The sequence below is a fragment of the Brassica napus genome, chromosome C9 (assembly GCF_020379485.1).
Source record: "Brassica napus cultivar Da-Ae chromosome C9, Da-Ae, whole genome shotgun sequence".
Classification (NCBI taxonomy): domain Eukaryota; kingdom Viridiplantae; phylum Streptophyta; class Magnoliopsida; order Brassicales; family Brassicaceae; genus Brassica; species Brassica napus.
The window spans coordinates 11,339,812-11,367,636 of NC_063452.1; the positions used below are offsets into that span (position 1 = coordinate 11,339,812).

The following is a 27,825-nucleotide window of genomic DNA, read 5'->3' on the forward strand; positions in this document are numbered from 1 at the left end:
CTGACCCGCTTTGAGAACTCTGCAAGATTGTTATATGAGTGTCATAAGAGTTTCTCATTACGACTATAGAGTATAGTCCTTAGACCTGAGTTCGTCATGATTCTTTACTGGTGGATTAGTTCACTTTGACCTTGTCAAACATCAGCCGTAACTGGTGATTATAAAGGCATTTATCGGAGTCTGAGCCCATCATAGCTTCCTCAAAGGACGTAGGTTCATCACTCTCTATTATCAATAGATCATGATGATCTGTCACCCAAGATCTGAAGCTATTTAGATGTGTATACACAGCTAAGAGAGGATCTAAGAAACTAACCCAGCGGATTAGAAAGCTGGAATGAGCTCTTAGCCATGGCGACTCGATCTGACTCTGCAAATTTCAAGCACACGAAGATCATGATTTCGAAATTGTAAACACGATCGGTGAATCAATCTGAACCAGAAGAACCCTAGATAGTTGAATTGAGAAGAAACGTACCCGAAGAAGAAAGTGTACGCGATTCGTCGAAGCTAGGGTTTTGCTGAGAGAGAAAAAAAAGAATCGATTTTGATGGAAACTGGAGAAGGAAAGAGAGAAGTCAATATCGAGTATTTAAATTACATAATCATATAAAGCGCTAAGAAAAACCCCCAATAATTAGTCGCTAGAAATCCAAGAAACTCAACGATGGAAAGATTAAGTTGACATGGTATCTGAATCTTGATCAATCAATAAGCATCCACTCTTCTGCTTGTGTTTTAATTGATAGATCATTATGAACCACAACTTGGACCAAAATATGCAATCGCGAAGATCAAGTCGCAAGGATTTGCCTACAAAAACATAAGCCCCAACAAAATATAAAACCAATTCCGTTTGAAAACGATTTCGAGATGCGTTTCTACAGCCAACTTGATTTTGGGTGGAGGTGAAACGAAACAATCAAGAAGATTTTAGAGATAATCATTGATTGATCAATATTGTCTCAAGGTAATTGAAAATTCTGAGTTTGGAGACGAACACGAAGTGGAAAAGCCACGGCATAACATTGACTTTACTCTTCTTTAGTAAAAAAAACGAAAGTGATGTGGCGAAAACAAATTTTCTCATTGGATAATTATTTTAAACGACGTGACATAGTTCAGAGAGCTTCTTATTGCCGTTTTAGTATCGTGATGATAGTCTTCTTTTTGTATATAAAACACTTATTTAACAAAGACTTTAGTACCTAGTTGGGCTTAAATATAAAAACATGTAGGCCCACGCAAACGAATATTGGGAAGTGGCCACGTCATCAGCTACCTTGCTTCCGCGGCTTGACTTTTATCGCCCTCCTCTTGCCCCCAAACCCTGAGAGAGAGAGAGAGAGAGAGAGAGAGAGAGAGAGAGAGAGATCGAAGCAAAGAATCATCATCCAATTGCACAACGTTCTGAAATTCTCGCCTTCTTTCGATTCACAGATTACTCCATCAGTCTCTAATTCCTTGAAGCGCTTCCTTGATATCAACAAACTCATAGCTCTCGCCAGCAGCGGAAGATTGTCGCCATCGTCTCGCACCGCTCTGTGTAAATCCAGATTCGATTGCTACTATTATTCCATCCCTTCCTGATCCCCAATATTTAATTCCATAACCCTTGAAACTCCAACATTAGGCATTGTTAGGAAGATGATTCATTGGGGTGGGGTTACCTGCTGCCTCAGCGCCGCCGCTCTTTATCTTCTCGGCAGGAGTAGCGGCAGGGACGCTGAAGTTCTCAAAACCGTCACTAGGGTTAACCAGCTCAAGGAGTTAGGTATTCATTCTTCTACTCTCTGTTTTTTTTTTTATCTGTTCAATGATTGTTGATACTGCTTTCTCTGTATTTTGCAGCGCAATTGCTAGAATTAGATAGCAGCAAGCTCCTGCCTTTCATTGTGGCAGTGTCTGGAAGAGTTGGCTCCGACACACCTATCAAGTGCGAGCATAGTGGCATACGCGGCGTTATCGTCGAGGAAACGGTATGTGTCTACTTATTATTAATCTAGTTTGTGTTTGGTTAGGTGTATGTGAAACTATAGCAATCATATTGATGTATTTCAGGCGGAGCAACATTTTCTGAAGCACAATGAGACTGGTTCTTGGGTTCAAGATAGTGCTTTGATGCTATCTATGAGCAAGGAGGTTCCTTGGTTCCTGGTAAGTCAAATATAGTAACAATACTCTTTTGCAGCTGTGATTGGATGCTTCTTTAAAACCATCTCCCACATTTTCGAAATTTGTTTGTGAATAGGATGATGGGACAAGTCGTCTGAATGTAGTGGGAGCTCGTGGTGCAACAGGCTTTGCCTTGACTGTTGGAAGTGAAGTCTTTGAAGAGTCAGGGCGTTCCCTTGTACGGGGAACACTTGATTATCTCCAAGGCCTTAAGGTTTTCTGCTTTTCTATACGGGTTGCTTTTTTGCTGACCTCTTTATTTGCTTAAGCGGGTATTGTTATGTTTCAGATGCTTGGAGTAAAGCGCATTGAGCGCGTTCTTCCTACTGGAATGCCTCTAACTGTTGTTGGTGAGGTATGTCGTATTCTTAGTGTTTTTTTTTTCTTTGTTATATGAAAATTTCTCAGAAATAGTATTTGTAGAATGCTGGATTGATCTTTCTACAGAGGCAGACTTGATGAAGAGTTTGATTTTAAGTTCTGTTACTGGCATGTATGACAGGCTGTCAAGGACGATATTGGAGATCTCAGGATTCAGAAACCTGAAAGAGGGCCTTTCTACGTCTCTCCTAAATCACTAGATCAGCTCATTTCCAATTTGGGGAAATGGTCAAGGTCATGTCTCTCTTCTCTATTGGTACTTATTCTATTGTAGGAAAACACGATGAGCCAAATTGATTGATAAAAGTCTTATTTTACAGGTGGTACAAGTATGCCTCCATGGGTTTAACTGTTTTTGGTGTGTTTCTAATTACAAAGCATGTCATTGATCATGTTCTTGAGAGAAGACGCCATCGAGAGTTACAGAAAAGGTATTGTCACATATTCGTCCTTCTAGAAAGTGAATAGGTGCCCTTAAGTATATGAGTACTAGCTCAGTTTGTGTCCCTCGAGAATTTTGTCAGCACAAACTAAGCAGTGTCAGCTATTGTTGCAGAGTGCTTGATGCAGCAGCTAAGAGAGCTGATGAGACTGAAGGTATCCATTGTTGAATCTTTGTTCTACTCATAAATAGGTTGCAGAGGTTCTGACCACAAAACTTTTCTCCCACCAGGTTCAAACGGGGAGAGCGTATCAGATTCTACCAAGAAAGAAGGCGCTGTTCCTGATCTGTGTGTGATCTGTCTAGAGCATAACTACAACGCTGTGTTTGTCCCGTATGCATTCTTCCACTTCTTTAACTGTTTCCACATTTGCAACTTGCTAAAAAGAGTGTGTGTGTTGTGTGTTTTTCTCGCAGGTGTGGTCATATGTGCTGCTGCACCGCATGCTCCTCCCACTTGACAAGCTGTCCACTTTGCCGGAGACGCATAGATCAGGTGGTTAAGACGTATCGTCACTGAGCAAACTCAACTCAGAACTCAGAAGCATTACGTATCGTCACTGAGCAACCTCAAACTCAGGACTCAGAAGCATTCTCTACTCGAGTCTGGTCTGTAAATACCGCAAGATCAATCAAAACGTTACAATTTAGTTTTCGTTATCCCCTCTTGTTTGAATACAAGAACAATACAATTGAATTACATAAAAACATACGGTGTTTGCAGTAAATTCGTTTTTAATTAATCTTGTCGCGGCCAATGACATTAGGTGTTTGCAGCTCAACTTGTTTAAATCTTCCTTGCTTCCAGCTTTTGACTATATCTGTCTTCTTCCCCAAAACAAGCTTGCAGTTCTTCTCACAAAGTCGGAGAGACCAAAGCAGAGGAAGAGACAGTTCCAACAATCTGTACGATTCTCGGCTTCGCCATTGTTGTCTTCTTTCGAGTCGCGGATTAGTCCATCAGTAATTTCAGTGTTGAGAGAAGAGACTTGAGACGCTTTGTTGGCTTGATCAAACTCTTTCCTTCTTCTTATCTCGCTTTCCTCCGTCAACGCATGGACACCACATTCAACAATGTCGAGCTCAGGGTAGGTGCTGATGAATTCGAACATTATCTCATCCTCATGTTCAAGCCATCCATGTTCGTGAACCAACTCAGTGTAACATATGCATAGATGTCCCGCTTGGATAGTCTCCAGAAAATGCATAGAGATGTTCTTGTCAATAAAGCAACCCTGGTTTACGCGCATGCGACACAACAATTTGCCAGCATATACTTCAACATGTGGTTTAGGGGAAACCACTACGCAAAACCTAAACACTCTGGAATCTGAACTCAGTGATCGGATGGTCAATGAATTCCCTATAGCTCGGTGATCAAACTCCGCAGGTATGTTTCTTCCGGGTAAACATGCATTCATTGACAGCTGGATTACTCTCCTTGCTTCTCGGCCTAATTTGAAGCAGTTGACGAAATTGCAATATACTAGAGAGTCAAAATCCAGAGTTACGGCCACCAGTGATTCACAGTTGTTTGCTATTAGTCTTTCGAGTGAGTCAGGGAGCTCTGGCAGTGATGCAAGTTTCGAACAGTCTTGTACGTTAAGCGATTTTAACCCATGAAGATCCTTGATCCAGCCTGGAAGTTCCTCGATACCTGCGTCATCGCCGTATATACTAAGACCCACGTGGGGAGACCAGAGGGTAACTGTTTCAGGCAACTTTTTTAACATTGTGTCTGCAATGACTAGTGCACTGATGTTGGTGGAAAACTCTGGAAAGTTTCTCAATTGTGGGCATCCTTTCATATTGAGAAATGCATCAGGTGCCAAGTTGAAGCGGGTCGGAACAACTTGAAGATTTCTACAGAAACTCATATCCAACCAATTTAATTTATCAAGATTTCCGATTGAGGAAGGGATCTCTGTCAAACTGGAGCAACCATACAAAAACAAAAACTCGAGATCTGCAGCTTTTGAAAGATCAGGGAGCTCCTTTAATTCGGAAGACCATGACAAATCCATCTTCCTGAGATTTTTAAGTGGCTGAATGTAAAACAACACAACAAAAGGAAAAGAGCATTAATATATGATGAGAAACTACATATACAATAAGCAAACATAGAAACCAACCTGAGTTCCTTCCCAGAGCTTCTCGAGCTTGCTAAACTGCATATCGAATTCGACAAGATATTCAGGATGAAATGTACGAGGAAGAGTCTTGCTCGGGTATGCCTTCCAATGTAGTAACCTTAGACCACGCGGAAACTCCGTCTCCTCAGGTATATGCACTATATCATTCCCATCAATATCTTTACTTTTGTAAACTCTCAGGAATCGAAGATTAGGCATTCTTTTAAAAGCTCTAGGGCTTATATACACTTCTTCAATATCAGATATATCAAATGATATGCCGGACACAATTCTTGTACCCTAAACCAATGTATACATATATTATTAATAGGATAGATATTATTTTCTTGCCTCCATTATTAATAGTGAAAAAGAATATAACAAATACAAGAGAAAGAACTTACGTTGGCACGTTCAAGAACATCACATATCTCTTGAGGATCAATTAAGATCTGACGTTTCCAAGGCTCCTGTCTCTGAATGGCTTGTCTACCCATTTGTCGTAGTAACTTGTGCATCACTATATCCCCATTGTTAAATACATGTATGAGTGATTTGTTTGCTAGGATTTTCAACCCGTATTTGGTATCCAAGTTATTGTCAGCGAACATGGCTTCCACAAGATGACCGTCTTTAAAGTTGGAGAAGACTGCAATGTGAAGAAATAGAGATTTCTCGTTCTCATGTAAACTCTCATAGCCGACTCTTAGTACTTCTTCGATGTCTTGATGATCAATAATAGTTTCTAGCCTGCGTATTACTTCTTCCCATTCCTCCTCATTTTTCCCACGTAAAGAGGAACCCACCACACAGAGACCCAGTGGAAGGCTACCACAAAGCTCTGTTACTATTTCGGCAAGCTTTTCAAAACCATTAAGTGGATAGTTTTGTCTAAAAGCATATCTACATAAGATCTTAACAGCGTCTTCATCAGATGGATATTCCACATGGTATGTATTGTTGATGCCATGTTGCTGCAAAATCTCCTTGTTTTCTGTGATAATTACAATCCTACTTCTAGGACCAAACCATGTAGTTCCACCAGCCAAAGCCTCTAACTGCTTTATATCATCCACATCATCAAGAATGATGAGCACTGTATGGTCGCGGAGCCTTTCTTTTATTGCACCTAAATGGATTATCCTAATACCATTTTGGTTCAAAACCTTTGAAAGGAATTCTTCTTGTAAGCGCAACTTCAAACCATACTCACCAAGACCACTATGATAACTTACTCTAAGGTTGTCAACAAAACAAGTAAGCTGAAACCTATCAGCGAGTTGAATTTGCAGAGCTCTAGCAAGGGTACTCTTACCAATACCAGCAGGACCAGAGACTGCAACCATCTTAACTTCGTCATTATCTAAATCTAGCAAAGACCTCATTTCTCTCAAATGAGCTTCAAGTCCCACCATGCCATCAAAATCCCTAGACGGTGTGGCATTCAGTTTATCTGAAACATCTCTTGCAATCTTTTCGATCATTTCTGCTTCATTGTCCCTAAAAAATAGTAAGAAAAACGGAATTGTTTCCATCAAATGGCCATGAGAAAGAAAAAAATATAGAAATAACATTTCTCATTTACCAACATTTATGACATTTATTTCTTATATTCACTCGTCCAACAGAGAAATACTCTTTTATCATTTCAGTTCTATTCTACTTACCTTAACTCCTCTTTAATTTATTCGTAAAATACACTCACCACTAGGATAAGACCTGCGCCTTGCGCATGGTGAGTTTACTTGTATATTTTATCGATAATTTTTTTTATATATTTGATCATTTTATTCATACATCTACAATGTTTTTTGTTGTTATTATATAATTTTTTTCCGATGGACCGGATCAATTTTTATTAAAAATTGTGGAACTAAAGTATAATTAATATATCATGGGTTGACCAGATTAAACATTAAACAAATTATGACATAAAAACCTTATTTTTTCCACCGAACACATTCTTGAAAAAAGTGAACAGTATTGTCTCCACAGTTGAATTATATTGACATTTATCTTCTATATGGTTTTGAAAGGTTTCAGATCAACCACCATGTTGATACATATTATTTTAATGTTTTTAGTCGTATGCTTAAGAAAAACTTACATTTTTGTAATTTAAAGTCGTTTTAAACAAATTCAAAATATAACATATAAGAAAAATATCTAACATATAAGAAAAATACAACATATAAGGTTTCCTCATTTTTGTAATTTAAAGTCGCTTTAAAAATTTTAAAATATAACATATAAGGTTTTCTTATTTTTTAATTTAAAGTAATTTAAAAAAAACAAAATATAACATATAAGAAAAAAATTAATTTTTTTATTATATGATTAATGTGAATGTTTAATTTTTTTTAATAATATAAATTAAACAAAATGAAGAATGATGCAAAATTGTTATTAAATCTTTATTATTCATAGTCATTAGTTGTCGTATACATTTTAATCATATTAGGTAATTTCGTAGCTTTTATTTAAGGAAAGAATACACGCTTTTATATTTTGGGTTAATATAATGTTCTCTACTAATTGGATTTGGACCAACATTTTTTCAATTGATTAATTCTTAAGCTGCCAAGTAAGCTAAATTGTCAACATAATTAATTGACACATAAGCAGGGTCTCTTTTTAATTAGTACAAAGTTAAGATTACAACTTTTTAAATGAACCTCAATTAATATATAGGGGATTTTGAGAGGAAAATAATCAAAAGAAATTTTCATTAAAGAGGTAAAAAAATCATTTTACCCCTACTTTATAGATATATATATAAATATAAATAATTATTTCAATAAATAAAAAATATTATTTTCGAATTTGAACTTTTATAAAAAAAATTGAATTTTTATTTTTATTTTGAAATCCGAAAACTCTTTTTGAAACTATTTTAAATTTAAAGTATTTATTTATTTATTTTTAAAAAATTTAAACTCAACCTTCAAAGCCATAATCTTGATCCGCACAACCGTGCAGATGATTATTTTCTTTTTTATACATATAAATATTTGATTTACATGATTAGTGGTATATAATTTTAATATTTACCATACTACTAATAGTTTAATATAATATTTCAGACATAACAATTTTATAGTTTGCATGCAATAATTTAATTTATTGTTTCAGATTATTAGTGATATCTCTCTTATTAATACATGAACACTAACTAAAACCTTACATTATATGATATTTACAATAAATTATGTTCAATCTATTCAATTAAAATAGAAGTCATAACTTATATGTGATTTGTTTTATTTGGACCATCTCTTAGAAAATTACTTAAATGAATTTTTGTATACATATTTGAATTATTTTAAATATTCTAAAAGAAATCAAACAGGTATTCCCATATTTTCTCTGAATAAATATTTTAATTATTTATTTGTAATGCATTGTGTTTGTTTTGTCCTTTTAAACCTGATTTTTTCTCTTTATTATTATTTTTTAGTTTTCCTATGTTGTCTATTGGTGATTTAGACTTTTTTACTCAGAAATTTTTTGATTATTTAAAATGAATTTTTTCAATGTCAAAACTTTTGCAATTCTTCATCTATCATACATCACATTATATAATTAAAACTTTAACCTACATCTACATTTGATAATAAACACCTTGAGAATAAAATTATTCACATGAAATATATCATTCATCTGTCATTTATGTTAACGACATAAATTGGTATGATACATATTTTACTTTCAAAATTGCACAAGATAAAAGAAACAAAAAAAACTATATTAATGAATAATATATTAATATGTTCTATATAAAAATGAGCTTGATTATCATTTTGTAAACAAACAGTCATATACTTCTATTATTGAAATATAAACTTAAATCGGTCACTATATTTAATAACAGAAACTAAATGCACTTTCAAAATAGCATTTGTAGACCGATCATTCATATTAATAGCATATTATCAACATTATGGTATAAAATTCTAAATTAACAAATCCTTAACTGTTAGAGATCAAAGTTTTAGTTGAAAAATATTATGTTAAATTAATATCACAAATTTAATACAAAATTGTACATGAATTTAACATAATTACAAAATTAATTAAATATTTAAAAGGTACAGTTTAAGTGAAAACTAAATATACATTTGTATTGTAAATAAATAAATATGAAAGTAATTAAATATTTAAAATGTTTGCTTTAATGAAAAATGAAATATATATTTATATTGTAAATAAAATATATGAAAAAAAATTATTCAAAGAAAATATGGAAATATCTATTTGGTTTCTCTTAGAATCATTAAAATAATTCAAATATGTATACAAAAATTCATTGAAGTAATTTTCTAAGGAATAATCCAAATAAAAAATCACATCTGAGATAAGTTATGATAAAACACTTTTGTCATTCTAACCCTTTTATGCTATATTTATATGATAAAGACTTTTTAAAGTTACCATAGAGAATTTCTCTAAATAAATTTAGGTGATATAAACACTACATATCTTATTATATAAAGTAGATTTTGTCTATTTCCCGGTGATGCCACGTCATAAATTCATTCAATCTACATGTGACACCTGTCCCCCTTTAAACTCTGCGTTTTGTTTCATTTGTTCTTACATTTTATAGGCTGTGTCGTATTCATTTATTGGGTTTCTGTTTTGTAAAATCATTATTGAGATTCAGGAGATGTACCGTCGTGAATAGTCTGTGAGTTAAGCTTTGATTCCATCGATTCGTATTTGGCTCATATCCTCCGAAACGATGTCTTGATTCATGACTTCTTAACTCCATCAATTCACATCAGTCATGATTTCACATTCAATGTTATTTATCTCTCTTATATAGGCGGTGTATCTCCCCTATAAAAAGGTAAGCTTCATCCCTTGAACATCATCTTCACAATTCGTTCTTTTCATTTGCTTTGTTTATGAGCTTTTGTGACCTTTAGTTTCTAGGGTTCATGTCTACTGCAAGCTCTAATTAGGTCAACCAACAATGGAGGCTGTATCCGGTGGTTCCCGGATCTACCATACTCCCACACTCGGTTCTGTTGTAAACTCCATAAAATGGAATCATACGAGTAAGAACTGTCCGATTAGTCACATTTTTCTGGGTTTCTTGATAGGTGTGAGACTAGAGAAGTAATGCCTTTCACGTAGTGATTAGCTATTCTCACTTTTGATCTCAGGTTATGCAATTATTGAGCTTTGATTTTTTAGAATGTATCAAGATATTATGTGATATGCTGTTTGAATTGAGTTTATTGTTTAAACTGGTGTGCGCCTTTAAGGATCTTATTTGGGAATGTGATTAGTCAGTAGCTTTCAAATGAAATGATCATATTTAGAAAATTTGGTTTCTTTCTTACTTTCTTTGATGTGTTGCAGTTCAGTTTTTTTTAATGCAGATTTTGTTGTAGCGAGGTCGGAAGATGATAAGAACATATACATATGTGGCAAAAAGATAAATATAGTTTGGGAATTCAAAAAGATGAGGAGTAGAGGATTAACCGAGAGCGTGATGTCATCCTCAAGGAAATGCAAGAGGTAATGGCATCATTACTCTGTTTTCTTAAAAAATCAAACTTTTCATGTTCTGTTCTCTATGGTTTTAGTTCAGATGATGTATCATAGTTTATGTGTGTGTGAGTAATTGTGAGTCTTTTGAATTATGGTTCACATTTTTTCCAAGCCTTTATATTTCCAGAACAACAGTTACAAGAATGATAATAACTCTTTAATGCGCAGTGACGACTCAACAGCAAGAGATGTAAACTGTAATTTGTTCAAGACAAAGATGCGAGCAGTGTCTATGATCAGAGTGAGGCTAGCATTGGATGGAGTGTGGTAACTGGAACCTTGGCAGGTCAATTTTTATATTTCAGATTACTATCTGATAAAGAGGGACACAATAAGTGGTTCGGTGGTGGTTAAAACGAAACATGCGATTGCAGCTAACGTCCGATCTTATGGGTTTTTGTCGGGTTGTAAGCGAAACAAAGCTGTCTTGGTTGTTGATAGTACTATAGATCTCTATTAGTTGATCCGATGTGTGTAGCTATGACCAGGCAGGAACATATGTATATAAGTTGATATATTTTGGTGATAATTTTGATGAATGCTAAACGATTGAGGGGAATGTTCTCAAATTGGGGTGCAGATGAGTGTTCTTCACAAGTGGCAGAAATCAGTATTATAGTAATGAAAAACTTCAGGGTTTACAGAAAAGCTTACCTATTACGTCAGATCCTTGCCAAAAAATAAATAAGAAGAAAATTAAATTTGTTGGGAAGATGTAGATTCCTTTTACTGTAGCCAAAGGTATCGCTTACAAAAAGGTTTCAAGGTACTCTTATCTAAAATGTTTGAAAGTATTCTTCTGCAAGAAGTTAATATATTATACAAGTATATATTTAATTTTGACTTGCTTTACAAAAATCCAAAATCGATAATGCCGGAATTGAAATAAAATCGATATATTCATATATTTGGAAACTATTTCCTTCATAAAGTGTCACATAAATATGATTTTGTTTACGAATTTCTTTGAAATTTATATTAACAGCTAAATTTTGAAACCAAATTATTGTATCAAAATATTTTAAAATAAATAATAAAAGAAAACCATTAATACAACATGTTACAAAATAATTGTGTGTAAAAGACTATTATATTGTTTATGAAAAATTTAGACAAGACCAGGGCAGCCAATTTCTGGAAGGAAATATACAGATCAATCCATGGAATTAGTGTCTCTAGGCTCGAATATTACCGATCTTACACACATACTATTATTATAAGCAAATGAACAAATTCTTTTTTATTATGTACTATGTTTCTTAAAGTTGTATTATATTTGTTGGTCTAAACTATTGTATTATGTGTGTTTTCATATGTTTTGGAATGTTTTTTCAGCTGCTTCTCGGTTATGCTGGACTTTTTGTTGCAGGTATGCCAAAGGAAAAGGTTAAAAAGGTATCATCTCTCTCCCGAAGCCCTACTTTTTTTCAATCTTGCTTTGGTGAAGGCAACAATGGACTTACACTGTATCCATCTCTCTCTTGGCTTTCCTTTATCTTTGTTGTAACTGTTGTAAAATGCTTCTTTTGGTTAAAATGCAGTTTATTAACGCTTATGACTATTTAACGCTTATGAAGGTTCAGAAGTTTTAAAGACTAGAAGCACTGCAGTAAAAATGGTTTGTAATTAAAACTATTGCCAGCTTGATAGACAAACAAGGCATTACTCCTCATTATTGATCAACTTTGTTTTGGTACAATTGATTGATCCGGCTGAACTGAAGAAAGGTCCTCTAGAACAGTTCACACATGAGATGGAACTTTTTCTATGGAAGTAATGTTTGGCTGAACAAATGTTGTATCTTATCACTTTTGGTTTTTCTTTCTCCTCTCATTCACAAAGTTAGTTTCTTTTGTTGATTTATTATGTAGGTACGATACAGTTACTCTCAGACTTTGTTTGTGAAAGGCTTTCTTTTCGTATGTTTTGTGGGCATTGAATTTTCAAAGAATGTGACTATATTTAAAAAACAATCTGATGAACAAACGTGGATTGATCCGAAATTATACCATATAATATATTTCCAACATGATATATAATATTTTGATAAAAAACATCATATATAATATTTAAATGATTTTAAATTACTTAACAAAAGCAAAACATTTTTAAGGAAACAAATATAGTAAATTTGTTAAATAAAAATAGATTAATTATATATACAATATAATCAAATACAAAAAAAAACTAATAGAATAAAAATACAACAATCACTGATTTTATTATTAAAACTAAATAATATATATACTATGTGTTTCGCCCGCACATGCGGATATATACATTTCATAATTACTTATTAATACATATATTATAATTATCGTTTTATTTTAATATATATATTTAGATTTTGGATCATTCTAATTGTTATTAATATTAATCATTTATCTAATCAAAAAAATAAAATTCGTTTTTAGTTTTGGCTAATATATATATTTTATTCATTAAGGGTACAAATAATATTAACCACTTCAACTTTTAACGTAAGAGCTCGAACGTGAAAAATCACTTTGCAAATAATAGTATATATATATATAAACACTTATCAGTTTGAATATTAATATGTTTATTTGATAAATATTTCAAATTTATGTAGTGACTATCAATAATATATTTTTGTACTATCTAGCTATTTATAAGAAAAAAGATTTATTATTTTTTATTTTTTGAATTATCTAAACTAATATGTATAAGAGAAATTAAAAGTGTCAATAAATTCAGAAACAAAAATTTAAAGGTAGACATAATTTATATGCTGGATTTCAAATTCAATATTGAACAAATTAATATATTTTACTAACTGATTATAATTTTTTTAAAGAATAAACATTGATGAAATGTTAAATAGTGACATTTACATCATAATATTTTTAAAATAAAACAAACTTATTATTGTCAAAAAGAATAACAAAATATTCAATATAATATTATTTTATTTTAACTATATTTTATTAATTACTATATTTAAATTGTTTTTCACTCACTTACCCGCTCGTAGGGCGAGTTTTACCCTAGTTATATATATGACATATTATATTTGCCTAATTCTAAAGAAGTATAAGTAAGAAGAGCAAACCAGTTTAGAAAGTGTTCTCCAGCTATATTGCCAACATCGTTCAAAGCTTGGTTCCATATTAGCCGCCTATCCTCTTGTTTTCGAGCACAAGTTTCACTGAAAACTTCCCCGAATTCTCCAGTCTGTTTCCGCACATGGGATGGATCTACTCCGTAGAAGACCGTCATCACTATTTGCCCAATCTCTTCCTTGCACTTCAAAATCTCCACCAGCTCATCCAAACACCAGCTGGAAGAAGCATAGTTCTTCGAGAGCACCACGATGGAGATCCTCGATTCGCTAATAGCTTGTGTGAGTGCAGGAGCAATGGTTTGGCTTTTCTCGATCCCTTGATCGTTGAACATGGTAATTCCATTGCGATTGAACTGTTTGCGTAAATGACTGAGAAAGGTTTTACGGACGTCTGGTCCATGGAAGCTCGTGAAGACGCCGTATCTCCAGGTCCGAGGCAAATAAGAAGAGGAAGAAGCCATGGGAGAGGATCGTGAGTGTTTCAAGGGCACAGATTCACAGAGATGTGTTCGGGTAAGCCTTAAATAACAGGAGAAAATAGAAAGGGCGTAGTCTCACCGTTGAGTGAGATAGAAGTTTCTTCCTCTTCGAAAAGTAAAGTAAAACGAGTGAAATAGATAAGTTAAATTATGAGGGGTATCTTTCTTACCCAAAATAATAGTAAAATTATGAAAAGAAAGACAAGTAAAACGAGTGAACTACATACATAATAGTAAAAAATATGAAAAGAAAGAAAGAAACCGTAGACTCTTTGATTGGCATATTTTTAGATACTAAAATTTAAACACGTTTTTTTCTTGCTTTTCTATAATATATTAATAGAATTTAACAAACAAGTCCGTGCGGATATTTTTTATTTTATGAATGTATAAAAGTTTTAAATATCTAATTTACATTTTAGCGTTATATTTTGTAACTGTATAATTTTATTGTTTAGGTTACTTAATTGAAATTATTAATATATAACAATTTTGTTTTATATATTTAACTTTATTATTAATTGTTATTACTTACTAATATATTTATTTTAGTTCAGTATAATAAATTTATAATCTGAAATAATTAAATAGATAATTTTTTTCAAAATATTTTTTCTTTAATCAAAACAACACCGTTTTACCGGTTTTGTTGAATAGTAACTTAAGTTACGGCCAATGTTAATATTGACACGTTCTTATAAGTTCAGGTAATTTTTCTGAATTATAAGCAAGTTGAGGTCGTAGTCAATACCAGTCGACTGAAATTGCAGAAGATGTCTTTTTTCCCAATAGAACACATGATAGTTTGTCTATACGCATAACTCTTCAGCGCAGAGAGCTCACGTAAGAAAACACAGCAAGACGTGTGAGCAGATTTGCATAATATGGTAAAGCATGGCGGCTAATGATGACTTACCTAACTTCTATCGCCTTTCTTACCGAAACCAAGCTTCTACTTTTTCTCACAGAATTAGATAGAACAAAGCAGAGGGAGAGCCAACTCCAACAGCCTGTGTTCCTTGCTGTCACAGATTACTCCATTTGGTGTCGTCTTCCAAAAAAGTTGGATCGTCATCTCCCATTTGTGAGACTAATACTATCAAGTTCGTCTTCGGTCCAGATATGGACTCCACATTCAATAATGTCAAAGCTGTTATAACTGCAGCTGAATTCGAACACTATCTCTCTGCTCTCTTTGCAGGAACTGATAAATGGCAAACGAGAGTTGAATATAAATATATGTTCACCTCGACATTTGGAGAAAATGCCTGGACGGAACACCTCCTCAACTGGGTCTAAGTCACCATTGCCTATTCGACAGCACAATGATTCAAACCCGTTGTTGTACTCGCTGGTTTGGTGGTTAGGTGACACCACAACGCAGAGATTTAATCTTGATAAAGCAGAAAGAGAATTGTCACCATCTGGAAAAATAATGGTAAATGAATTTCCTCTGGCTACGTAACCAAACTCTGCAGGTACTTCTCTTCCGGGTAAGATAGCCCATCTGCACAGAGACGAACATTGGATAACTTCTTTTTGTGCTTGTTGGTCCAACTTGAAGCAGTTGGTGAAAACGAGTGTTGCATCTGAACTGTGATTCAAAGGGCAGAATACTGTCTCCAGTGATTCACAGTCTTCTGCAGTTAAGGATTTGAGCGAACCAGGGAGCTCTGGCAAATGGCAATGATCTGAGTCTTTTGCAGCCAGTTAGATTAAGGTGCAACGAATAAAGATCTTTGATGCAATCTGGAATACTTTCAATGTCAGTATAGCTTAGGTCCAGATACCATAAAGTCCTCGGGAGATGTGTTAATCCCTTCTCTCCACTTTTCTTTATACTGAGACACGCAAGGCGAGGGAAGAGCCTAAGTGCAGACACATCTTCTATCTCTGTGTATGATATATCAATTTTTACCAAGTTGGTAGATATAATTGAAAAATTTCTCAACTTTGAACACCTTTGCATGTCAATGTTTTCAAGGGATGCCAAGTTAAGGTGAGGTGGAATGACTTGTAGGTTTATGCAGTTCCCCATCCGCAAGTCTTTTAGATTTTGAAGATGTGTAAAAGAGGATGGAATCTCTACCAAACTCTCGCAGACACTCAGGTCCAGTTTCTCTAGATTTCTAGCATTTGAAAGATCCGGGAGTTCTTTCAAATGACAAGACAGTGTCAAATCCATCTTCTTGAGATTTGTTAGCGGCTAAATGTAAAACAACACAACAATACAGAGTGAAAATCAAATAAAATGAAGAGAAAGTAACTGATCATGTATATATTTAAGTACAAGACCAACATGGATTCCTTGCCAGAGGTACTCGTGTTAACTTGAAGAAAAGAAATGGAGTCAAAAGAGAAGTATAGAGGAGTTTGGTCGAGTGTGCAAACTTAGAGCGAGGCCGTACGGATTTGGTACGGACGTGTACGGACCGTACGGATCCGTACGGACCAGGTCAACCCAAGAATGCATAACTTGAACATTTAAGAAGATATGAAGTTGGTGCAAGAATAGGGCGCAAGGCACAAGTCCGGGCATGGTCAGAATGAGTCATGAAGGCTTTGTGCAAGGTTAGGGACTTAGAATCATGGTCTGGTCCGTATGGAATCAAAGAAGAATCAAGAAGATGCTGTGTGGATAAGGAAGGGAGCTGGCGCCAAAGACAGGCTGGAACAGGCTGGCTTTTGGCTGTGAAAAGAAGTAAAGGGAGACCATGTATCTGGCCTGATAAATGGGAAGATTCAAGGGAGCCTCACAGCAGCCAATTAGGCGCCAGTCTCCACCTTGACCAGATTCAAATAAGCCAATCATACAGCAGCAGGAACACAGCCAATGAGAGACAACGACCAGCTCCACTCTCCATCTGATCCATCCATTCTTCAAGTCTATTAGAAGCCATTAGATTTAGGTTATGAGATTAGAAATGTAAAGGCTCATATATAAGCTTGTATTGGCCGATTTGTAAACCCTAAGGGAGTAAGGGGGAGTTCCCCTCTCCACTTCATGAATGATAAACTTGTTCTTGAATCTGAAACCCTAATCTCTAATCTCTTATTCTCCTAATCTCTCAGCCTCTTAATCTCTATTCCTAAGTCTCTTATTCTCTCATAAACACTCTCATCAATCTCTCTTTCTAAATCACCTAGAGCAAGCTCTCATCTTTCTCCATTGGAGGTTATACACACACACATACAACCAGAGAAGAGAACTCTACAAATCTCATAACTCGAGCTTGATGTATCGCATGCAAAGGTTGACAAGATTTTCTGGATGGAATGTAGATGGAAGACACTTGTTTGGATATGATGTCCATTGTAGTAACCTTAGACGACGGGGAAACTCCATCTCCACTGGTAAATGCATTCCATCATTCCCATCATCTACGCTTTTGTAGATGGCGAGGAATCGAAGGTTGGACATCCTCTTAAAAGCTCTCTTGCTTACAATCAGCTCACTGATACCTGATACATCAAATGATATACCAGACACAACACTGGTACCCTAAACCAAAACAAATAAAGAGAAATTGTTAGGACCGCATGCAAGATTCTTTTTATCTCAACCAGATGTCTTGTTTAAATTACTCCCTCCTTTTTTAAAGATAGATATTTTCTAGATTGTAAGGTATTTTAATAATTAATATTGATAAGTTGTACTCTCTCTGTTCCCGAAAATAAGATTTTATAGAATTTTCACGTTTATTAAGAATATAATAAATATTTACAATTTAATCTACGATTTACTTTTCAATACACTTTCCAATAACTATCCACCAATAAAATTTAATCAATTCAAATATTCATAATTAATGTTTCTCAAAAGTATACAAAAGTACCTTTAAAATATAGAAATATAGAAAATCTATTTTTATGGAACAAGAATAAACTCTAGAAAATCTTACTTTCGGGAACGGATGGAATATATTTTAAGAAATATCAACTGAAAATATTTGAACTGATCAAACATCATCAATTGATAGTTATTGAAAATTAGGAGTGTCAAAATGAGCTATAGCTCATGATCTGACTCATCTCAACTCGTTTTTTCATGAGCACGATCCCTATATTTTAAGCTCATTTAATAAATGAGTTTAATGATCGAGCTTAAATTAGATCACGAGTTATATGAACGATCTTTAATGAACATGAGCTGACTCATGAGCTTGTTTATTTTATACTTACAATATATATATATCAGGATAATTTCTATTTTTTATGTAAAAAAGAGATAATTTCTATATTTATCATATTTATCATTTAAAATTAAAATGTCAAACCAAATCTTCTTAAAAAATAATATCTATATCAATCATATTTATCTTCTAAAATTAAAATGTAAAACATACATATAAGACATAGAAGATGAATTGGCTCAAGACTCTCACGAAGAATAGGGATTTGGATCATTGGTTTTGCTTCAATTTAATTTATATTAGGTGTTTTTTTTATTTTTTATTTTCATCATGTGTTGGTTTTTATGTTGTATTTAATATTTATGTTTTGGATTTTTTAATATTTAAATTTTGAACAATATCATAGAAGTTATTCTATCACTATTTTATTTTATAATTATTATTTTTATTTAGATCACGAGTTATCTCATTTAACTCATGATCTAGATGATCTGAGTCCGAGTTTACATATTGAAGCTCATATAATAAATGAGCTGAGCTGAGTTAGCTCATGAAAGAGCCGATCTCACTATGAACTGAGCTGAGTTGAGCGAGCTAGCTCATAAAAAAATATGGAGGGAGTATCATTTAAGGTTATTAATTCAGTTCAACCAGTGGCGGAGCCAGAAACTTTTTTTACCGGGGGCATAATTTTTTTTCAAATAATATTTACTATTAAATAAATTATTTATAGAAATAAATAAATATTTATTATTAAATAAAGTGTAAACAGCTGGTATTTTTAAATAAATATTTTTATTATTTATATGATTTAACATATAACTTAAATATTTTTAATAAAAAATGTATATGGTATTTATAAAGAAAATAACCTAATCATGGCTCATAAGGAAATAATAAAAACCTAATTATCTCATCAAAATAGTTAACCAATGAAAAATATATAAAAGAGTTATTGAACAACGAAAGTTAACAAACCTCTTTAAATTAAATACAAAAATGCATTGAATATTTTGTCATGGATATCAGTATACATACAAAATAGGAAAGTACCAATTATTTATTACAAGTGATAAATATGAGATTAAAAAAAAACTGAAATGGTGAGATGTGAGGCTTGAGCGAAGGTTTGGTGGGGGCAAGAAGAAAATTTCAACGAGGGCAAGACAAGGTGATCTAGTGAAACTTTGGTTAATTACGTAACGATTTGGATAAATATTTTGTTTTATCTGGGGCAGCTGCCCCCCTCTCCACTAGCGTAGCTCCGCCGCTGAGTTCAACCATATTTCCTCTTGTTAGAAAAGCACCACTATGTACTTAGAACATGAGAAAAACAACCAAGGGGGCTGTTTTCAATTTAGCATTTGATGTGATTTAATTTTTAATGGGGTTTTAGATGATTTCAATAAGTTGCAGAGATTTAAGTGATTTTTGTTAAACTACTCTAGAATATCACCTAAAACTATGGGATTTGAGTTTTAATTTTTTTAACTAAGAAATCCTACCCAAACACCCTAAAATCACCTGAAAACTTTAAAACTCCACAACTTAAAATATTTTCAATAACAGTGGATTTCAGAGCACTTTAAGAAATGTCAAATTCAATAACAGTGGATTTTAAATGAGTTTTTAAAATTCATGTTTCAATAACAGTGGATTTGTCATTTTAATACAAATCATCTAAACTGTCGGTTGAATACATCCCCTGAATTTAACAAAACATAAACCAGTTCAGGAAGTCTTCCCCGGCTATGTTTCCCACATCAGTCAAAGCTTCACTCCATCTTTGACTCTCCTCCTCTCTTTTACGACGACATGTTTTACTGAAAACTTTTCCGAAATCTCCAGTCTGTTTCTGAACATCGGAAGGATCTACTCCGTAGAAGATCGTCATCACTATTTGTCCCATATCTTCCTTGCACTTCAAAATCTCCAACAGTTCATCCAAACACCAGCTAGAAGAGGCATAGCGTTCTTCGACAGCACCACGATCGAGATCCTTGATTCTCTAATGGCTTGGGTGAGAGCAGGGGCAATGATTTGGCTTCTCTCGATCGCTTGATCGTCGAACATGGTAATCCCATAACAGTTAAACTGTTTACGTAAATGACTGAGAAAGGTTTTACGGACGTCGGGTCCGTGGAAGCTCGTGAAGACGCGGTATCTCCATGTGCCAGGCGAGGAAGAAGAAGAAGAAGCCATGAGAGAGGATCAAGGGCACTGACCGACAGAGAATTGTGTGGATAAACCATAAATGGAGAGTTTAAGCAGAAAAAAAAAACATAAATGGAGAAAAAACTGCAGAACGCGTATCCATTATTGCTTGAGTGTTGATTTATTGACTAATGGAATTTTTTTTTTTTTTTGTCATCAACTTATACATGTTCATACTGATTCTGTAAACCAAACCGAGAGATCTTGATTTATATAAACGACGAAATATGTTGTTTCCTAACACTACGTGCTAAACTATCCGCCATCGAATTTTGCGTCTTTGGCGCAAAGCCATTTCTTTTGAGTATTTGCATTTGTCTTTGGAGACATTGCATAAGGAAATCTAGTCAACTGGGTATAGATCGCCTTTGGCTATGCAAAGTTTGGCAAAATACCCAGATTCAAAGAACCAAACCAGAACCAAACCAAACTCGATCCTAAAAAGTAATACTGAATCCAAACTAAAACTGGTAAACTATCCGAACTGATTCAAAAGTTTAATGTATGAAGAATCCGAACAGAACACGACCGAACATAAATACTTCAAATAACCGAATCACAATAATATGTTTAAATTTATTAATTATTTTCGATCAAATATTCAAAAAATATCCAAAATATTCAGAATTACGTGAAAATGTGTAAAAATATCCTAAACATCTAAAAATAATATTCAAAAATAGTCAAAAATATTCAAAACACCAAAAATAACTACATGTTCTCCTTGTTAATATTCATACCAAAATACATTTATGGTAATTTAAGGTATTTAGTCACATATTATTCAAATGTTTATGTTGTATATCATTTTATTTTTGAATTTTAAAAGGATATTTGGATTTTAAATTTTTTTACATAATTTAAACGGGTGTCTGAACCGAACCCGCAAAAATTCTAACTGAAATTTATAAATACTTGAATAAAACTTAAATTTTTAACCCCAAAAACTCGAAATCTGAATAAAACCGACTCAAACGGATACTCGAACGCCACCCGTTTGTCACAATAAGTATTTCTGTGGTGAATAATTTGTGTCATGCCTTAGCTCATTTCAAGCACATAGCTACTATCATGTCAAACTGTGATATGTCTTCATACATTTGGAATCGTAACTCCCTTGCTAAGCTTCCTTGGGTCCAGATATAGGGTTCCTTATTCAATTAATGTCGAAGAAGTTGTGATCAATGCAGCTGAATTCGAACACTATATCTCTGCTCACGAGAGTTCAATATAAATAAGGTTCAACTCTGACATATGGAAACATTGCCTAGAAGCCAATGAAACACCTCCTCAACGGGTCTAAATCGCCATTGCCTATTCGACAACACAATAATTGTTGTTCATCTCCTTGTATAACGCAGAGAGAGGGGTTGTCGCCATCTGGGTAATGAAAGCCAACTGAACTGTTATCAGGTCAGGTTAGGACTTGACAGAACAGGAAAACACAATGAGATCATCTGGGATTCTTAGAAAGAGAGGAAACATAATTGATGATTGATCAGCTGATCCAAAAGGTTTTCCAAATTATGTGTCACTTTTGGGTCGACAAGTTGAGGATAGATCAAGAGTATTAGATTTTCAATCACTGAGAAAACCTCAAGCGATAAACACAGAAAAGACAACAAGATTACTCTGCCACACTGGTTGCGCCATCATCTTGCATGCTGATGTATATGCGATGTCACCTTCTTCCCCAACTCAAACTTTAATGTTCCATGCATTGATGGGAGATACTGAAACAGATGAAGAGCGAACTCCAACAGTTTATGTGTTCTTTTTCTTTGACATTGTCTTCTTCTTCTTCGGATACCTTCTCTGATTTCCAGTCACATAGTCCATCACTATTGTCAGGGTGTCCACTTGGTTAGGTTCAAATTCATATCTCCCGCCATCGTTGCCTTCAGACACCTGGTTTAACCTAGATTCATCGCACCCGTCAATGCTTATGTCTGCCGTTTCTGTATTGTGTGTGAGTGGACAGCTGAATTCAAACAATATCTCGCTGCCCATTTCAAGTCATATCTATTCTTTAGGCAAGTCACAATGAAATATACATAAATGTTCAGTTCCAATACCGAGAGATCTACGAGGTAGTCCCACCCAAACGACATCTTATAAATGGGCCGCCGCTATTTCCGGTAAGACAACACCGTATATCAAAACATTTTTTTCTGGTTTGCTGCTTAGGTGAAACCATGACACAAACCGTAAACCTAGAGGACGCAGAAAAAACGGGAAATCGGCCAATTCCTATGTAACAGAGCCCAGCGGTCCCGATCAGTACATGAACATATCAGCTGTGCAAATACATACATCAATACTTAGTTGATTCAAATTTCATACACGAACTAACAAAATATAGTTTTTACATACATTGACCAATTTACCGTTAGTCAAACGTAATGGAATACGAACTGTCAGTTATATTCGCTTAGCTGTCTGTCATACGTGGTTTTTACGTTTAAAATAATAAATAGTAAATAAAAACTTTTCCTTATATTGGTTAAAAGGTGGAATCAAATCCAGGTTAGAGCAAGACTCTTTCATCACTCAACCACTGGGCCAAGTTTGATACATTGATTTTGTCTCCTCTTAATTTCTATTTATACCTTGGTAAATCATTTTTCTGTTTTTTTTCTTCCTGTGTATGTTTTTATTATCCAAAAAAAAAAAGAATCTCTCAAATGTTAGTTCCTAATTTAAAAAAACAAGTGGTTTAGAAATTATTCAGTAAAACATAAAAGATGATATTGTTTGGCAATAAAAAACAAGCCTTTGAAGTTCTTGTTCTGTCAACTAAATTAATATTATTTTTGGGTACCGAAATAAGAGACATAGTCAAGATCGTTTCTTGTCTATTACATAAGTTTTTTGGTCTCAGTATGGTCATCAAACAAATGTAATCACGAACCAGCAAATGGAGTTCTTTTTTTTTTGTATTGAAGCAAGTAATGAATCATGGAATGACAGACATTTAAGAGATTCTGATTTTTTTTGGTTTTGCTTGGATAATGAAAACATACACAGATAGAAAAAGACAGAAAAATGAATATTTATTAGCTATAAATATTAATTGATAGAGATCACAGTCAGTGAATTGTATTTGGCACAGTGGTTGAGCGATTAAGGAATTATTGCTCCAACCTGGGTCCAATTGCCCCTTTAACCAAAAGCCACATATGACAGACAGCTAAGCGATTATAACGAACAGCTCATATTCCGTTACCTTTGACTATCTGTAAATTGGTCGAGTGTTGATGTATGTATTTGCACAGCTTATATGTGCATATACTGATCGGGACTGCTGGGTTCTGTTGACGTTGGAATTTGCCGATTTCCCCAGAAAAAACACTCTTACTTTCAAAAACCCGCGGTCTTTTTTGCATCTATTCTTATGATAGATGGTTCACTTAACCGGTTTATTTGGTGATTAGAGACTTGGTTTACTTGTAGATAACCAAATATGTATATAAGCAACATTAGCTTACATTGTATGGTTAAAATTAATATGAATAACAAACTTTCTTCCGTTAATCATCTTCTCTAAATCTCAGTTTCTACATCTTGATTTTGAGCTTGAATCTGATCTTAATATGTATCAGATCACTCACTTTGATCTTCCGCTTCATCTCTTAATATCTATTACAGGAACGAGATTCTCTCTTCTCCAGTGTAGTTGAGTAAAATTGACGGTGAAGCAGCGTCTTGAGATGTGATGGGAGTTTCACAGCTTTGCTAAGGTGATGGAATTGGATGCACTATTTCGTGTCGGCTTCGCCTTGGTTGTCTCTGTTTTCTCCGGTGTGCTGTAGTGGTTCACTCGTTCCGTGTCGTCCTCCGTTTATGACTGGGTTTTCAACCGGTTAGAGTTTGTGTCCTGTAATCGTTCTTTGTTTATTGGGTGTTTGGAGTTAGTATGAATGGTGATCAGGGAACGGCGAGGAATAATGCATTCCCTAACGTTCCTAAAAAAATCATCATTCACAAGGAATAATAATTCCTTCTCATTCCCTTTCATTCCTTTTTTTGTAGAGAATTAAAGAACAAAATTATTCCTTGTTAAATTTGATAAAGAGCAACCATTCATTTTCATTCGTGCTATTTTATTTTCGTACATTCCTTTTTTATTCGTTCCTCTTGTTTCCCGAATGGTCACTGGTCAGTGTTTTCTTTCTGTTTATTGGTGTTGTGATTGTAGTTTCTCTTCCTTGTAGCTCTATGTACCTTCTATAAAAGAAAAAGGTAAATTAATCTTTAACATGTTTACCGAAAAAAGAAAACTTTGTTTACAAGTTTTTACGTGGACGGTGGAGTAAAAACAAGTCAAATTATCAATACTTACTTTTCTGGGAAAAGGTTACTTCGTCCTTTATTACATAAATTTAGGGATAAAACCATGAGCTAGAAAACAACACATACATACATACACGATCTCCTCATCAACAATTTAGAACACTCGTTACAACATCAGCTTGAAAGTAAATATCATCCGAAAACAACCTCTAATAAAAAAAACTAAAGAAACAAACTTATATATAGACAAATAGCGTGAGTTTCTCTCATGTGATTTATTCATTAATTTAAAATGAAGAAATAAGAAGATAAGGCAGAGGATTCCAAGGTCATCGATGGATCTTGGTTTCCAACAAGAGATGAACCTTCCACGTTAATGTTAAGGTTGTCCCAGAAGAAAAAATTAGAGCACTGTTGTGAATTTATCCACTGATCATAGTTTAGTTCTTGCTTCCTAAAGCATTCGAATGTGGACGCTATATCGCCATATTGAGCATTACTATTTTGATCAACTTGGGAGATGTTATCAACATTTCCCTCGGCCAGCGCCGGTAGTTTGTAACTTGTAAATGTCTCGGTATTTGAATTGGTAGAATTGTTGAACAAATCTGACACCATAGTAGGAACTTGAATCCGTTCTTGTTGAGGAGGATTCATATCCCATTGTTCCGTGTTATGTGTCAGAAATGCTTGTTCGAAGACACTTCCTCTTCCTCCTGTTTGTGTGTCATGATCATTGTTATTGTTGTTATTGTTTGTGATGATGTTTTGAGAGAACATTCCTTCAAGGACAGGAAGTGTTGTGTCTACCATGAAAAGAGGAGGTTTATGGGAGAAAAGGGTTTCTTGAATCTTGGTAGTAGTTTCTTGAGCATAGGTGAAATTTAGTTGGTTAGGAGAATCCATAAAACCATCAAAATGCAAGTTATCGATAGTCGAAGTAGTGGTACTTGAGGGGACACCCGTAGCAGTTGATGTAGCGTCCACGTTCAATGTCACAGTAGTTATAGATGGTTGATGACGATTATAGTGGTGGTGCGGTTTTCGTATCTTTTTCTTTATCCATGAATTCCAATAATTTTTTATCTCGTTATCTGTTCTTCCAGGTAAATGACTTGCGATATGAGCCCACCTGAAAGACATGTACAAAAGTAATGAGAGAAACATAAGCAATTAAGCACATACATGATAGATGTGTATATACGTGTCGGTGTGTAAGTTTTCTTTTTCCTAAGAGCACCATTATTTGTGCACATACTATATGATCTTAAAAATTGTAATAACATTATTTTTAGTTTAATTAGATTTTACAATTAAAATTTAAATGCTAAAATGAATAAGAACCACTAAGAAGAAGACAATTGGCAAAAATCGACTTTTATGGGGTTCCGGCAGCATCTGTACAGACATACTGCTTCTGGTTCCGTCTCATTTTTATTATTATTTTCAACATTTTAAAGCTTTAGATACATCCACTAATGGAAGTGCTCTAATAAATGCATACATGTGTGTGTATGTCTGGTTTACATTTTGAGAATGTTCAACTAAGTGACTTGAAATGTACACTACTATGTAGCTCAAGCAAGTAGCCAAAATTACAAGGAGATGAATGAAACTACACGCTAATGATTCTTTAGTCATCAACCGTAGGCTGGTCGTTGCTTAGAACCGTGGCTAAACTTATTAAATACTAATAAATTTATACATAAACTGATTATATAACAATAAAATATATTATAATCTAGCTTGTATCCCAAACCCAACAAGCTTATTAGTAAAAACTGGTATCAATCATCAAAAATATGAAAATAATTTAAATATGTTATATGCATAATAATACAATAATGTAGTACATGATATATATATATATATATATATATATGTTAAAATTAGAGAAAATATAAACCTGTTTCCTACAACTCCATGAAGACTTATAATTAATTTCTCTTCTTCAGGAGAGAACCGTCCTCTTCTGATATCAGGCCGGAGATAATTTATCCATCGTAATCGACAACTTTTTCCGCATCTTTGAAGTCCTAATTTATCAAATAGGCATTGTAAATACTAGGTTGAATCTTCAAGTTTTTTTTGGGTCAACAGATTGAAACTATATAATTTAAATAGATATAGACAATGCAGTACCTGCTTTTTCGGGGACTTCGCTCCAACATCCATAGCCATAAGTTGTGATATATCGAATGAGCTTCTCATCTTCTTCTGGTGACCAAAGCCCTCTCTTCACCTTTTGCTGGGTGCAACATGAGTGATGACCCATGATTAGTAGCTCAATCTTCAAATTAACTTAGTTGTAACTAACTACTTAATCACAATAATTATCTTAAATTAATATTTTATATGTATATGTACCACACTTTGTTTCTTTCGTGGGTTGTGTTTCTGAGGGTTTTTAGCTATAGAAAGGAGAAGAGGAAATGGAGGGGTTTAAAAGCGAACCCAAAAGAAGATAAATATTGATTTAAAATATAAATAAAATAAAACAAGGGACGACGAGATCAAGGTCTGGTCGGGTCCCAGGGGTGGCCGGGTGGGGCCTGAGATATTTCTTCATCGACCTAACCTTAAAACGACGTCTCATCGACTTTCTATTACATGCCCTGTTACTCGTTTGTACGTAGAGTTTTTGTTGTAGTATTATTACGTTAAGCCCTTATCAATCATCACTTACATATTTTTTTTCTTCACGTACCTTTTTGTCTCCCGTTTTTTGTTTTTGCCTCTTTTTCAAGGACCTTAGGACGAAAGTTAGATTAATCCATAGATTTTTACTTTTTTGAAAAATATATTAATCCATACAACAAATGGCCATTATATATAGATTTAGCGATAACATATAAATTCCTTTGTTAAGAAAAAAAAACATAAAAATTCCTTGTAAACTTTGCCTCATGAATGTTTAGGGTAGTAGGGTCAT

At 34.1% G+C, this 27,825-nt stretch overlaps 3 protein-coding genes, 1 long non-coding RNA gene and 1 pseudogene across 4 annotated transcripts; 2 read left to right on the plus strand and 3 right to left on the minus strand.

Annotated features, from left to right (window-relative positions):
* The first annotated feature begins 1,289 nt into the window (after positions 1 to 1,289).
* Positions 1,290 to 3,741, plus strand: LOC106390246 (E3 ubiquitin-protein ligase SP1). The gene is made up of 11 exons (XM_013830667.3): positions 1,290 to 1,546; positions 1,634 to 1,774; positions 1,852 to 1,979; positions 2,062 to 2,157; positions 2,252 to 2,389; positions 2,465 to 2,530; positions 2,678 to 2,790; positions 2,877 to 2,987; positions 3,113 to 3,153; positions 3,230 to 3,332; positions 3,416 to 3,741. The coding sequence occupies exons 2-11, from the start codon at positions 1,648 to 1,650 to the stop codon at positions 3,516 to 3,518; spliced, it is 1,026 nt and encodes a 341-aa protein (XP_013686121.1). The 5' UTR covers positions 1,290 to 1,546; positions 1,634 to 1,647; the 3' UTR covers positions 3,519 to 3,741.
* Positions 3,742 to 3,808: 67 nt separating this feature from the next.
* On the minus strand, positions 3,809 to 6,851 carry LOC106390249 (disease resistance protein RML1B-like). The gene is made up of 3 exons (XM_022695173.2): positions 5,535 to 6,851; positions 5,131 to 5,430; positions 3,809 to 5,043 (listed from the first exon to the last, which is right to left on the minus strand). Exons 1-3 carry the CDS (start codon positions 6,702 to 6,704, stop codon positions 3,814 to 3,816), a joined length of 2,700 nt encoding a protein of 899 aa, XP_022550894.1. The 5' UTR covers positions 6,705 to 6,851; the 3' UTR covers positions 3,809 to 3,813.
* Positions 6,852 to 9,746: 2,895 nt separating this feature from the next.
* On the plus strand, positions 9,747 to 11,268 carry LOC106390250. The gene is made up of 4 exons (XR_001278221.3): positions 9,747 to 9,979; positions 10,059 to 10,190; positions 10,503 to 10,656; positions 10,858 to 11,268. It is a non-coding gene; the product is annotated as an uncharacterized LOC106390250 (long non-coding RNA).
* A 3,760-nt stretch (positions 11,269 to 15,028) lies between these two features.
* On the minus strand, positions 15,029 to 20,697 carry LOC111198337 (annotated as a pseudogene).
* A 4,305-nt stretch (positions 20,698 to 25,002) lies between these two features.
* On the minus strand, positions 25,003 to 27,338 carry LOC106393477 (transcription factor MYB46). The gene is made up of 3 exons (XM_013834175.3): positions 27,036 to 27,338; positions 26,800 to 26,929; positions 25,003 to 26,025 (listed from the first exon to the last, which is right to left on the minus strand). Exons 1-3 carry the CDS (start codon positions 27,166 to 27,168, stop codon positions 25,176 to 25,178), a joined length of 1,113 nt encoding a protein of 370 aa, XP_013689629.1. The 5' UTR covers positions 27,169 to 27,338; the 3' UTR covers positions 25,003 to 25,175.
* Positions 27,339 to 27,825: the final 487 nt, after the last annotated feature.